The sequence below is a fragment of the Polyodon spathula genome, chromosome 23 (assembly GCF_017654505.1).
Source record: "Polyodon spathula isolate WHYD16114869_AA chromosome 23, ASM1765450v1, whole genome shotgun sequence".
Lineage (NCBI taxonomy): Eukaryota > Metazoa > Chordata > Actinopteri > Acipenseriformes > Polyodontidae > Polyodon > Polyodon spathula.
Genome location: NC_054556.1, coordinates 8,994,871 through 9,009,981, shown reverse-complemented (window position 1 = coordinate 9,009,981; position 15,111 = coordinate 8,994,871). Strand labels below are relative to the sequence as shown.

The 15,111-nt window shown below is 36.4% G+C and overlaps 1 protein-coding gene and 1 long non-coding RNA gene across 2 annotated transcripts; both read left to right on the top strand.

The window, feature by feature from the left end:
• Positions 1-51: 51 nt before the first annotated feature.
• Positions 52-14,567, top strand: LOC121298493 (protein mono-ADP-ribosyltransferase PARP3-like). Its single transcript, XM_041225634.1, has 11 exons — positions 52-222; positions 1,929-2,134; positions 10,311-10,436; positions 10,990-11,169; positions 11,301-11,427; positions 11,736-11,959; positions 12,256-12,411; positions 12,646-12,732; positions 13,089-13,266; positions 13,614-13,760; positions 14,112-14,567. The coding sequence occupies exons 2-11, from the start codon at positions 1,946-1,948 to the stop codon at positions 14,279-14,281; spliced, it is 1,584 nt and encodes a 527-aa protein (XP_041081568.1). The 5' UTR covers positions 52-222; positions 1,929-1,945; the 3' UTR covers positions 14,282-14,567.
• Positions 4,546-10,027, top strand: LOC121298494. Its single transcript, XR_005947283.1, has 5 exons — positions 4,546-5,867; positions 7,906-8,067; positions 8,170-8,333; positions 8,717-8,939; positions 9,159-10,027. It is a non-coding gene; the product is annotated as an uncharacterized LOC121298494 (long non-coding RNA).
• Positions 14,568-15,111: the final 544 nt, after the last annotated feature.

The following is a 15,111-nucleotide window of genomic DNA, read 5'->3' as shown; positions in this document are numbered from 1 at the left end:
AAAAACAAAACAAACAAACAAAAAAACACAACAAAAAAGCAAATGGAGAAAGTGGACGCGATGCAAGGAAGAGGTGGAGCATTTGCGCTATCTGATGTAGCCTTTTGCTGTAGTTCTGCCGTGTTTCCTGGTGAACGTTCCCTTGACAATATTACTGTACAGTAACTGTAGAAAACATAAACCACACAAAGCCTCAGCTCATCCGTAGTACACGTCAAACGGGTAAGTTTAGTCCTTAACAACGTTTATTCATAATAAGGAAATGGAGGGAGAACTTTAACGTTAAAGAAAATGCGTAGTTTATGTATTTATGTATTGATTTATTTGTTTTCGTTTTAATAAACTCCTAAAGTTAGTCTTTCAAAACATAAAAAAGCAAAAAATGCCATTTACACACAAATGTATTGAATGAAGTATGTGTGCTGCAATCAATAGAACTATAATGCAATCTGGAATACAGTATTACTGTAAATTGCAATAAATGCAGTACAACAGTGCAGTGTCGCTGCAGTACAGCCAGAGTGAAGTCACCTTGCAACTACAGACTATTCCTACTGCAGAACGATTAAGTAGCGTCATGCAGTATTATATTCCGATCGTTAATGATAGGTTCTTATATTAATAATTGTTAGTTGCATGCAGTTTTTAACTATTAAAAACAAAAACAAAATTGTTGTTATTGTTGCAGCAAGCCACATTTCCTTGGTAGAAGGATGTGCGTGCTTCCTGATTTACGTGTCTATTTCTGATTTAATTATTCGATCAGAAATGCTCACAGTTTTGTCCGTTCACTTTAAAATCAAAACAAACACACACACAAAAAAAAGCGTTAAAAAAAGACCCAATGATGTATATTGAAGTGCAGGGTAAACGCATAGCAACAAGGTTCTCATGGAAACCTTCATTTGAATGCTTGGGAGTGGCACATATTGATAACTTTAGTTTCAGCCATTTTGAAATATGACCAAATGGTGTATCCAGACAATAAATATACTATTATTTTGTACTGTAGTAAACAGTATGTTGCCTGAAAGCAGGACTTCTCAATATACATAAAATCTTAAATCTTTAAAACCTGTGTTTAATAAAGTATTAGCATTTCTGAGATGGAAATAAGAACAGCTCAGCTATTTTGGGTTTTGAGTTTAAAGGTTAATTAGGACAACCATACGGGGAAAAAAGCTAAAATGGGGCTAATTCACTGCACAAAGACTTGCCGCAAACAGTTTTTTTTAAATTGGAGCCTCGCTGATTTTTCCATCACAGCATTTTATCCTCACTGGTGGTATATTCTCAACTGAGTAAAATTAACAATATGCATCAGCTGTGCTTAAAAAAAAATGTAAAAGGTTAAAGCAATCAAGATAGGCATACTGTAGTGTAGTACACTGACAGTGCTTTGGGCATGTCTGGACAGTTCAGGCTGGGAAGTCTACAGCTGGTAACATTGGACGGCACGTTCCAAGACCTACATCTATTTTATTACTCTGTGTAGACACACTACAGAACATTTTAATAAAGGTTTTTGCTGTAGACTAATTAGTTTTAGCAATGAAGGAGAGGCAGTACTCTTGCATAGTAGAGTACAGTACATTGCTCAATTAGAAGCTGTGCAAGTTATCAGTGCAGTGGACAATTACCAAAGTGAAAGATTTGTGAATGAAAGGACTCATGCACCACCTTTTCAAGAACAGGTCAGTAGCACCAGTCGCCCTGTTTTCTGCTGTCCATTTAGAGCACAAGTGCCCACAGAGAAAGGCCCTATGACTGATACGTGGGTATGAAAATGGTTTGCTAAGGTGTAGTACAGCTTAAAATAACATGGCAGTCCATTTAAGTTACTCATTTGTTTGTTGTAGTTAGTATTAGCTGGTTAAACTTGCCTTTATTTAAGGTGGTTATTCATATTTGCTGAATTTTTTTTTCAGTCACTGAAATTTGAAGAATGCCTCCTAAAAGAAAGGCAGCCTCATCCACCAAAGCAAGGGGCAAAAAGGTGAAGGTGGAGCCCGAGGCTCCAGAAGATGCCTTCAAGTCGGTTAAGGAGGCCCTAAAGGCCGCTCCAAAAGACAGGGCAAAGTGCAAGACAAAGATCGATGCTACTTGTGAAATGAGCAGGGACTCTGCTGCCGAGGTGAGCACAGACAGGAAATGTGATGAAGAGATTGTCAAAGCGATTGTGTGGCTGATTTTGTGTTTGCATCACCTTGTTGTGTTGTGACAGTTAGGCGCTTCATGCATACCCACAGTAATTGACAATAAGACTCAAGGACAATGCAGATATGGGTATGCCAGTTAATTCAGCTCTTTTCTAGCTGACTCAGACTCTCATAGATCTTTGGTTCCAATCCTGACAGTACCCTGCCACCACATTAACTAAGTTGGTTACATTATGTGGAATTGTTTCTTTTGAATGACAAGGTGAGTTTCAAACCAAGAAAAAAAATGTGTTAACACTTAGGACCCCTAATAAAACCACACCAAAAACTAAAATGTCAGTGTCAACTGAACAAGCTTTTTACCAGGAAAATGCTTTGTGTACTGTTATTTGTATTCAAATATGTTCTTTCACTTAAAAAAAAAAAAAGTGACAGAAAGCAGTCTTCTGTGTCTGAGAAGTGCATATGTATATTTGTTTACATAAATCTTAATTCCTAAACAGTCTAAATTCTATTCTATTTATTTGTTACAGCACACAATGCAGTAATACTGCAGTTTGATACTTTCTTTTATAATTTTTAGTGGTGCATGTAAAATACTGTAGCTTACTGTACTGCACTTACTGTATCTCACTGCTGTTGCTAACCCATACATGCTTTATTAAATGTAAGGTTTTTTGCATTTATCTGATAAGGGGTTTAAAATTTTTTAAATTGTGTAAATTTGGAAAGCTTGATGACTGCGGCTGATTTGTTGAGTTTTAAAAATTATGATTTTTTTTTCTTTAAAAGAGCATACTTATTTTTTTCACTTGTTCTTCACAGCAAAGGCAGAAACTACGGTCAAATTCACCAACAAACAATTTAATTTTTTTTCCTTTGCAAATCAGATTTTGTCAACTGCAGTAAAACTTTCTTCTAACGTTCCTATCTAGCACCCAGACTGTGACAGGAGAGCGTCACTGCCCAAGATGTTACCAGCAGCAATTAGAGACTCAGAGACATAAGCTGCAGTTTAGCACTGTTGCACACTGATTAGAAAAACAAACAAACAAAACACAGGAACAAGTAAACCAGGCACAAGGGCCAAAACAAAAGGTTTAAATAAAATACACAAAAAAAACCCCTGCTGTCAGACTGGGCATTCCCCTTTACTGAACAGCTCTAAACAAACAGTAACATACAAAGGATTTCTGTCTCCTTTTATACATGTGGCCACTCCCCAGTTAGCACCAATTACCTAATCAGGGAATGGTGACACCTGTGATTGCTAGCAGGGACAGGTTTAACCCCATCCCTGCCAACCTTACATTCCAGCACACACATTTACAGGTGCAAGGCTGCTGCCCTCCCACACAGACCCTTGACAGAATTCTTTCAGTAGTTATTTGTTACAGTTAATTTGTATAGATTTAGGTTTATATTTATTTTCTTCAAGCTATTGTTCTTTCCTGTCTGTCGTCGTGTCTGCTGTGAGGAACACACTGTAATGACGAAAACAGTACTTGACCCAGGAAGTAAAGTATTGTTATCACCCGCAGTCCCGCACCGGTTTGTTTTTCAGTAAACGATGTGGCACAGATCACTGTGTTTACTTAGTGAGTTGCCATGCAGTTGTATCGGTCTGGATGACTATGTATCTATTGAACCGAACCTAGAGAGTCTGTATCGATACATCGTCCATACTGGTGAACAGTTACACCAGTGGCCTAAATAAGTGTCTGGTCTTATGCAATTAGTTTTTATAAGTACAGTATCATCTCTGCCTGAATGTATAATATTTTGTAGGAAACATTATAGTTCAGGAAACAGTGATTAGGAAATTAAGCATAATACTGGTATTTTTCTTGATCCATAGCTGAATAAATCCCCATAATTCATTTTTATGTAGTGTGATATGGAGCTTGTTTTTCTAATCTTGACCAGTGCAATGATCAGACTTTAACGCACCTTGACAGTAGATCCGGATAATGTGTAGCTCAGACCTGCTATGCTTTAAAAATGTAACTCTATTTGGATAGGTAGTCTTTTTATACCCAAAAAGCATTTTACCCAGTTCACAATACCTAACTAATGTGCACATGTTGAAACCCTTGCATCCAGTTTTGAGTGAATGGCAATCTTTTCTTTCCAATATGTTTTGGTCACATGTTATTTCAGGTAGTTAATTTGGTATTAGTATACATCACACATGAGCATAATTTTCATGACAAAATAAAAAATTGAGTTTCTAAATGTCTTCTATACAGTGGAACAAAAATACCTAGACAGTTAAGTGTTTTAATATTGAGTCATATAGTGGTTAGGTTTATACAGTTTAGTTTCTCTTTTATTTTTTTGGTCCCTCAAGCAAAAAATAAAAACAAATGCACAGGAAATACATTTTTATACTTTGCTTTCAAAAGGAAATGATGATTTTTGTTTTTTTTAACATATGACTAATCTTGAAAATTCTTTAGTAATTTGTGGTGCAACTGTAGATGTTGTTGTTGTTGTTGTTGTTTGTACCCAAGTGTTAATGTAAAGTAGTTTGAAAGTGCAGTAGTAACCTTAACGAAGAAGAAAGAGTTTGTTAAAGCTGTTTTTTCTGTCTTTATGCCAACAAAGTGCTTTTTAATTTTCTTTAAATTGCTTTCTCCAGCTACAGTCCAGAACTTTCATAAATATAATATTGCATTTAAATAATCAAAACAATACTTGAGTTATAGCTTTGTGAATAGCGGCAATAGGGTGATCCCAACAGGAATAGCAACTAGTCTTCGGTTTGAATGACAAGTTAACTTGTATTAGTCAAACATCTACTCTCATGTAATGGAAATCAACAAGCAGCACAATCAGCACTAACACATGTAGTCTACAAGATATTTTTAATTGCTATAACTTTTATTTCTTTTTACTTTCGCTAATACATTTTAGCACCTATTGGTAACTTAAATACACAAATACATGAATGTTCTTTCAACTCCTAATTAAAAAAATAAAAAACTTACCTGTGCTTTTATTCTTTTATTTTTTAATTAGATCAAAACAAACAGTTCATCAAACCATCTTCGCTTTTATGTAGGAGATACCATAAGTGAAGAACAGTTTTTTTTTTGAGGTAAAGCCCTAGGGAATGCTCACATGATCACATGTGCTCCTGTACAGGCAGTACAGCATGAATTCAAGCAAAAAGAAAGTCTGCAAGAGCTTAAAAAAATGTATTTATCAGTGATATAGACTAGTGCATTTTTATTTGAAACTGTATATATCTAGGCTCGCTTTTGTGTTCCAACTTTATTTACTGTGAAATAATGTAAATGCACCCACCGGTCAGTCCACAAAGGTTGCTGGAATTGTTTGGTTTTTTTTGCAAGCGATTTACTGTAAAACATTTCTACCTATACTATACACGTATTGTATATAAAATTGCAGCTAAAAAAGAGTGCTAGTTATTTTACGCTTCTGCCATTTCAGATTGTTATATTTGTTAAATAAAAAAATGAAACGCTGTGTATGGCTTTTTTAATTACCTTCATAATTAAGCCACTAAGACTATACATTTCTACAATTTTTTTGAAGAGCTCGTCACAATTTAGGTCTTAATTGTTTTCAATATTAACTCGTGAACTATGTGTTTAGAAAAGAAAAGGTAGCTGTAATTTTCTCACAGTGAAAGCCTGGAGGAGAAGAAGAAAAATACTCCCTGCTGGGTGATCCAGTGCACTAGTAAGTATTTCATAATATGTTATGTTCATGTTGTTATTTGTGTTTATCTTTACAATTCACATTTCAGATTTTAACAGAATACAAGAGAGTGCTTAGTTTAAAATTAAAAGAACTGCCAAAATTATTCCTTCTATTGTCAGTTCCAAAGCAGTTTAGAGGTATACAAGAATAGAGATACATTTATATAGCAGTGCAGCAGTTAAATGTGGGCACTGAAATGTTTTGATGACAGAAAAAATAATTCTTAAAAAAGGGGTCTATTCTGTTAAATACATGGTGTAGGACACAAAGATGGCAGGAGTGGGTGATGTCAGACCAGAATCAGGAATCAGGAAATAAACGACAGAGAGAGGTAGAGCTGGGTGGAGCTGAGTGAATGGTCTCGCTCAGCATTTAATAGTGCACAGACAGACAGAAAATAAAAGGTTGCAAGACAAACAAAAAAACATGATACGGCACATTCACCAAAACAAAGAGATGAAACAAAAACGGACTAACACTAAACAAACACGGTGAGCTGATGTTTTTAACTATTTATTATTATTATTATTATTATTATTATTATTATTATTATTACCTCCGTCTCCAATCCCGTTCTCTACTCACCGAACACACAACCCCGAGTGAGTGAAAACATGCTGCTTTTATACAGTTGTACCAAGACTCAATTGCTAATCAATCATTTAATTGGAGTCGCGGTACAACTGCACGTGAATTAATAAAGTGCAATTCCCCGAGCTCACATATTATTACTTTTTACTTGCACGTGAAGTGCTGTGCAATCCTCATGCCTAAATACAAATATACATTTTAAACACTTGTGTTACACAGACCCGTTTATGTCCCGTGTACCAATGACTATACACCAACATTAACACACAACATCAACACAAAATACACACAGGGGCGGGCACTGCCACAAAGACCAACAAATTAGCAGCTATTTTATTTTTTATTTTTTTTAAATACATCTTTTGAAGAAAAATTTGCATATCAAAATATGTAAAGATTTCATATCAGTAGATTGATGCACAAAGATCTGTATTTTGAACCCAGTGGTACATTTATCCATTCCAGTTTGATACCTTCTTGCGTAACTGTGGCAAAGTGACTGGTAAAGGGGGAACAGGTGTAGCGGTGATGCGATGCAGGAGTGACAGGCAGACAACGGTAATCCGGTGAACAAGTGCTTTATTTATATTCCAGTTCTGGTGACTGTAAAATAATAAATCCCCTGCAATGCACAGCAATGTGTAAGGCACGGGGATAACAAACAGGGCACAGTCCCGAACAAAAACGAACACACGGTCACCTGTCCTGGGTGAGTGCAGTCGTGCTGGGGGTGAGTGCAAACACAGGTATTTTTCGTGACGGTAGTGCAGTGGTGCTCCGGATTGTGCTGACCCTCGGCGACAGCTCCGGAGGTGTCTGGCGATGCAAAAACATGAACAATTACAGTACAGACAAACACAACACAAAACACGTAACACTTCTTCCTTTTATTATTGAGAGCTCCTTTCTCAGTCCTTCTCTCCACCGAGTTTTACCCAAATGAAGGAAAAGATCAGCGTTACCCTGGCCACTATATGTAATCCCGCATGACATCTAGGTAAAAGGTTGCAGCTGCTTTATTACTTGCAGCTGCCCCTCGTTTACCTTTCAGGTCAATATGATCTTACAACAGAGTCTCGCTTCTTTCCAGGCTGACCGACTTCCCGGTCCCGGAAATGAACGGTCAGGCCAGCCCTTCCAAATACTTCTCCTCCCATTCTTTAGCGCCCTCAACGGTCGGGGGGGGGGGGATTTATCACCAGAACTCATTATCTTTCTGTCACAGTAACCCTTAACCTCTGGTTTGGAAACTCGCCTGTATCTTGTAATTGCATTGTTCAGAAATAGCTCCAATTGGTTTTTTATGCCTCACATCAAAATATTGTGTTACTTTTATTGTCATTTGAAGTTTGAAGTTAGTGTTAGTAGTGCCATTAATTAACTGAAGCAGTAATTTAATGCATGTGTGTGTGTGGTTGTTTTTCAGAATGAAACCCCTGACATGGTCTTGAAGATGATCTTGACAGTTTCCCTGAAATTAGAACCGACACGCAAAGCCTTTTAACCAAAATCCACAAATCAGAAACTGAGCTGAAATATGAACGCAGGTGTAGAATCAATGCAGAAAAAGAACTAAGACAGTGGAAAGGTCAGACCAAAAAGTGTTTAAAATTGGATATCCTAGTATACTCAGTGTATTCCATTTAACACTGTTAACAGTGTGCTGTTTTTTTTATTTATTTTTTTACAGAAGTGAACATCTTCACGGCACAGATGAAAGGGACTGCGAATTAACTCAAATCAGTTTTGACATATGCCAAAGTTGGACTTGAAAAACCCCAAAACAAAACCAATGTGACGACTCCATGTGTAGAAAACCACATCGTGGAAGATGCATTTGAAAGCAATTCAAAGGTAGGGCAGACAACTTATTTTATACACAATTCGATCAAATACTCCTAAATAGTTCTGTGCAGAAAATACAAGCAGGCTTGACAGAGTGGATTAAATATGAATTATGGTGCAGTATAACCTCTAAGTACCAAAGCAAACATCAATTATTATTATTATTATTTTTTTGTATGCAGTGTTAGTATTAAGAAATTGCTTGCAGTTCTTATAGTTTTTGTTATTTGGTATTTGGCATCATAATTACAATTAGGCAAGTGACTTTGATTGCATAATGAAGGTCACAGATATATTGCATTTTTCTATGTTGAGATAATACAGAAGGAGTTTTGAAAAATCTGTCTAATTAAAATATTTAAAAAAATGTTTTGTTGGTTTTGTGTTTTAAGGAAGTTCGAATTCTTGAGCTTCCTGGTGGGCTTCGAGTGCAGAAAACTTTGTACAGCAGAATTTTAGCAACAGACTTTAAAAAGTACACCTCAGAACTTTTGACGGCGGTCTTCAATAAAGAAACTCTGGCCACGCATTCTCTCCAAGGAAGGAAATCGTCCAATGGAAAAGAGGATCACCAAAAACCACCACTGCCCTCTGAAGCATTGGCAGATTTAATAGGTATACTTTATAACAGTGGCATAACAATACTGAGGTCAGACCTAAGCAGCAGCAGAGAATAATACAGCTGGCCTAAATCTCTGACCTCCCCATTTTATTTGTTTGTAGTTTAATTAATTGGGGTGGAGATGCATACTTAATGGGCTGCAGTATTGTATAGATCATTATAACTAATCTAAAACCGAATATAAATGTGTTGGTTTTTTTTGTTTTTTGTAGAGCACATCAAAATCTAATTTAGAGTCGACGCAAGCCTGATTAGAGCCCGCCATAAGGATGAAATTAAATAACGAGGATAAAATGTTAAAGAAGAGACTGAACACTTTTCTGAACATGTAGGTTGAAGAACAGCGACATGTTTTTATGTTTAAGTGTGGTGAGTCATACTGGACACATTCAAAAATGCAAATGTGGCTTCACACAGATGATAAGAATCCACCCATTCTGCACGGTTTCTGAGTATATGCAAGGGAGTACACCAGTTAACTAATTGTAAGACTCCTCATTATTGTGACTGTGAAATACGTAATTCCCCGAATTTAAATCAGTGATATATTTAAGACTTCCAGCTAGTCGAGCAGCTTTTTATATAGTATTTAGAAGCTTGTCATGTATATTCGTACATGTTAAGCACATGATATATTATATTATTGCATACCCTAAAAAAACATGTTCCATGTTCAATAAAATGTGTTTATTTCTTGTGTCAAAACAATGTTTTATATATTTTTTATTATTTCTGCATATAAATTTGATTCTAACTTGTGTTCCCGTTCTTCCTTTTTAGATTAAGAGACTGACAAGTGGCGAGTTTGCATTCAGTCATGTTGCTGATGATTGATATGTTGTGCGCAGTTGATTTTAAGGCAATATATGTTTCTGCTTTTTACTTTATGTAAGAGCAAAATAAAACCATGCATTACCTTTTAATCAATTGTAGCACACTGTATTTCATTATTGATTTTGTAAATAGTTGGCTATACGGCATAATTTTATAGCACAGCTAAGGCATTGGTCTGCTGTTTGTTATATGCAGAATGTATACAAGAAATGCTTGGTTTATGTGGCTGTCAATAATAAAGATAATATTTATTACACATGACTGACTCTGTGTGACTTTCTGGGAGAGGGGCAACATAAAGAGATATTATACCTTTGGGTCTTTTTCGGTGTGAATTGTTTCATTTTCTGAAGTAAGGTATTTGCTTATTTTATGATTTAGGTGTAAACAACTAGTACAAATAAAAACACTTGGTAATGTTTGTAAAATATGTTAGAACATTTTTGTCTAATATTTTGTGAGAAATATTTTAGCTATACTATCAATTTTTACAGGCTTTCAGATTTCTAAAAATGTATATATTTTTTTAGATTTATGAAGATTATGACTGCATGCTCAACCAGACCAACATTGGAAACAACAACAACAAGTTTTATATCATTCAACTAATAAAGTCAGGGAAAAGATTCTTCAACTGGAACCGATGGGGCCGTGTGGTAAGTTGTTGTTTCAAATGCGGGGGAAAGAGACAGGACTCCAGTAAACTATGACAAAGGAAGTGAGATGCAGTTTAAACTGGCAGATGATTAAAAAGTAGATGATAATGTACCATATCTTCAGCAACAGAGAGACTGTGGTTCATTATACAAACACCAATGCAGTGCTTTTTAGGAAATACAGATCAGTCAGATATTCTGTCTATTACCAGACCAATTTTATAAACTGTAGAATGAGCTTTCACCCTATGCAATTTAATGATTTGCTTAAGGTTGATTTGCATAAGGTTTAAAAACTATTTTGAAAAAAAAAATAATAATGCCGTCAGTACTTGAGCAGACACAAAAACTTTTTTTTTACATTAACATATAGCTCTTCTTGAAGTAATCATTGATTGTGAAAAGGAAAATACAACAGTAATGTTGAGTTTGTTAGAAACAACATCAATGGAGAGTCTCCCTTATTGCTTCCCACTGTTGAGGACTGTTTTATTTGCCTTTCTAAAAAAAACACACGAGTAAATGTTTGAATTGTGCTGTGTCTGTATTACAGGGTGAAGTCGGTCAGTCGAAGCTTACGCCATTTGTTGGAGTATCTGAAGCAGTGAAGGACTTTGAGAAGAAGTTTAAAGACAAGACAAAGAACGATTGGAACAAGAAGGACAATTTCACGCCACACCCCGGGAAATACACCCTGATTGAAGTGGAGGGGGAAGAGGAGGCTGAGGTCAAGGTGATAGAGGGTGATGGAGTTTGTGTGTGTGACAAGATAATCTCATACTGGTAAAACAACCAACCGCCAGTGACATATACTGTAGACCAGTAAACAGATGTGAGTTGTTTTTTTTTTTCATCTGGTTCCAGATTGATACTGTTGATGGAGTTAAAAAGGAAGTGCTCCCTTGCACACTGGACAAACCCACCCAGGAGCTCATCAACCTCATCTTCAGCAATGACATGTTTAATAATGCCATGGAGACAATGAACCTGGGTAAGGAGGCTAGGCTTTTAAAAAACATGGGTGGCCTGTTTTTATAAACAAGTGTACCAGCATGGAGCACTGTTAATGCACTATTGCTTATAAATAAATATGACCCCTTTAGTGCATGTATTATATTATCCCATTTAACCCCTTAATAAAGCAGCATCCATTTACATATAGTGACTTTGAAAGGAATAGTATGCATTATCAGAAACAGATGTTTCAGGTTGCAGGAGGGCACACTTAAGATATTGGAAATAAATGGGTGAAGATTGTGTACCTTCATGTTACTTACACCCAGTTCCTGTTGCTCTCAGATATTAAGAAGATGCCACTGGGAAAGCTGAGCAAGGCACAGATCGCCAAGGGGTTTGAGGCTTTAGAGGAGCTTGCAGAGTCCCTGAAGAAGAGGACTTCCAAGAATAAGCTGGAAGAGCTCTCCTCAAAGTTCTACACCATCATCCCTCACAATTTTGGGCGCATGAGGCCCCCAGTTATAGACACCCTGGAAATAATAGCAGCCAAAAAAGAGATGCTTCTGGTAAACATGGAATTTTTTTGTTTTTTTGTTTTGTTTTGGTGAAACCATTGATCACCATGTGATATTTTAGTGTTAAAGGCTAACAGGCTAACGATTACACTTTACAAAGACATGTAAAAATATACAAATCTTTCATTTCTGTAATGAATTCAGCTACTTAAATGGATCACCTTTATTAATAAGGGATTATATTGCTTAGTTCCTTATTTTACTGAATTCAGCCCTTCAGGTTTTTACTCGAGTATAACACTGTCCTGTGAATTGTGTAAAACCTGTTGAATGGTATGTGGTTGCAGGTTCTGGCGGATATTGAACTGGTTCAAAGTCTCCAGGCAGAAAAGGACAAAGTTAAGGTGGAGGAGATTGAAGCGGTGCCTCACCCACTGGACCAGAACTATCTGCTACTGAAATGTAACCTTTCACTGATGGCTAAAGCTTCCAAAACATACAAGGTACGGTATTGTCACTTCAGTTTAAAAAAATCTTGAATTGATCACTTGACAGGCAGAGTGAATATTTGATATTTGTGCATGCAGTACTGCAAGTTATTTTTATTACTTTAATACCTGTACAAAATATATATATTCTCCAGTTATCCATTTATTAAATGATCAGCATGAATTGTATCAATGTGCAATTTGTCTCATCACTGAAATAATGGAAAGTTGTGTTTGTTTTTTTAATAGGTAATACAAAAATACCTTGATGAAACTGGACCACTGGGGGGAAAACTCAAGCTTCTCAATGTGTGGGAAGTTGACAGAGAAAAGGAGGTGAGCTGGTCTATTGTACAGCACTGTATTTTCCTAACTTTTGGTATCGCCCCGTTTGCTCCTCTAATGTCGCTGAATGGTGATCGTTCTAAGGTGTGCAACAACACACAAAGGTTTTGTCTGTTTTGGGGAGCCTCCAGCTCTGCCACATTTTCAACGCCTTTCAGAATGCATAAACATAAAAACCAAAAAGTTGTTATTGGTGATAAGAAGGTTTGCACATTTTCCAGCCATTGACATACAATAATTAATTTTCGCTGTAAATAGTTATATTCTTAAAGCATTAGCTTGCATGTGAATAACTGCAAGGCAATGATGTATGACTGTGCTCAATGCCTTGTCTTTCTGTTTTTAAGGGAGAACGCTTTCAAGCTCATGATGACCTAGACAACCGTCGTTTGCTGTGGCACGGAACAAACGTTGCTGTGGTAGCGGCGATCCTGAAGAGCGGGCTCAGGATCATGCCACATTCCGGGGGTCGTGTAGGAAAGGGAATTTACTTGGCATCGGAGAACAGCAAATCTGCATATTATGGTATGGCTGAGGAAAGACTCTCGGTAACAATTTACTCTGGGTTCAGGAGTTTTTATTCAGATATAATCACTGCAAACTTTATTTTTCTTCAATGTAGAAGGGATTTATCTTCTGTCATAGTGAATGGTCATAGAAATATAGTTGCAATACATCGGTTTGCATGGTGAACAATTGCTGAAAATGGGATTTGGTTTTGAGTCACAAGCTGTTATTACTGAGAACAGCTGTTTTTATCGTTATATTATGTAAAGACATAGAATTAAAAAAAATACGATTTCTCAGGCAGGCTATCAAGGATTACAAAATCCTACTAAAGCACCAGGATTTTCCTGTGATGTTTCTTGCAGTTCGACCCTCTGCCAGTAATACTGGGATCATGTTTCTTACTGAGGCTGCGCTTGGGAAGGAGTTCAGCATTACAAAGGATGATTACACGCTGGAGGCGGCACCAGAAGGGTATGACAGTGTGGTGGCACGGGGCATGACAGAACCAGGTAAGAAGATGCAACTCTTTTGATTTCTGTCTTCTACTAACTATAGCAGTACAACAATGAGAATAATGTTTAGTGATGTCATATTGCCATGAAATAAAAGTGGTTAATGTGGACTTCTAAGTCATTAAGGTGACGTTCAGATAGGGCAACAGGGAAATTATTTAGAGCTTGGTTAACATGGTTAGATTAACTCATGTCTGGTTAGCTAATCTTTCAGATTAAACTGCATGAACGGTTAGAAGAGGGAGAGTTATATCCTTATTGGCTGTTGGGCTTCAGATTTCAGATACTATATTCATACACCTGACAAGCTTTTATAGTAAGTGTGCCATTGTCTTTTTTTTGTTTTAGACCCTTCCAAGGATACAGAGATCATTCTGGGTGGCAGGAAAGTGGTTGTTCCACAGGGGAAGCCTGTTCCTCAGCCGAAGTACAAAGACAGCTACTTCAGTCAGAGCGAGTACCTTGTCTACAAGGAGAGCCAATGTCGGATCCGGTACCTCCTGGAGTTGAAGTTTTGAGCAACCCTGTACTTCATTTTCACCATAGATGAATAGTATGCATAGCCTGTTCCTCTTAAAGGTTGAATTATCTTATGACAGGGGCAAGTATCCAAAAGGAATTGTGTAATCGTATCACAATAGTGAGTTTAAAACATTGCTGTTAGAATAACAATTGCTCCCCTCTCCCAGGACAACAGCAATGTATCTATGTTATTGTAGAATGGGTATACAAACGACTTTTTCTGCTGTTCGTTAATGATAAGGCACTTTCTGCAGACCCCTTTTATCTGCATCCTATTTTTACATGTATATATATATATATATATATATATTATATATATATATATATATATCTATATATATATATATATATATAATATATATATTATTAAAATATGGACAGAATAAATGAAGGACAAACAGTTCAACTGTTGCATGGTGTAGTATACAGAACGTGTGAACTAAAGAGCCATTTAAGTTCATATGGTCGTAGCAAAATTTGCTATAATAATGGCACAGAAAGTGGGTTTACATGATAGAATGACATTATAGAAGAGAACTAGAGTTAATGCAGCTAGGTGACCTATATGAAAAGCATGCTTTACAATTAATGCTTTGAACTGTTTTGCACACTAGCACCATTTTTGGCAAGTAAAAGCGTAAAAGATTTGGCATTTTATTTATTTATTTATTTATTTATTTATTTAAAATTTATACACCTTCAAATTCTGCTTTTCTTTTTTCCAGATGTGCATTTTTGTATGTGATTTTCAGTTGATAGAAAAAAAGAGGAAAACCCACATTTAAGGAATTGTGCACAATTTAAATGAGAGCCATGTTACCTTGAC

Coding starts and splice junctions, on each gene's coding strand:
- LOC121298493 (XM_041225634.1), top strand. CDS start 1,946: ATGCCTCCTAAAAGAAAGGCAGCCTCATCCACCAAAGCAAGGGGCAAA. Junction 11,170..11,300: donor AAGAGGAGGCTGAGGTCAAG/GTGATAGAGGGT, acceptor ATCTGGTTCCAG/ATTGATACTGTTGATGGAGT. Junction 11,960..12,255: donor CCAAAAAAGAGATGCTTCTG/GTAAACATGGAA, acceptor ATGTGGTTGCAG/GTTCTGGCGGATATTGAACT.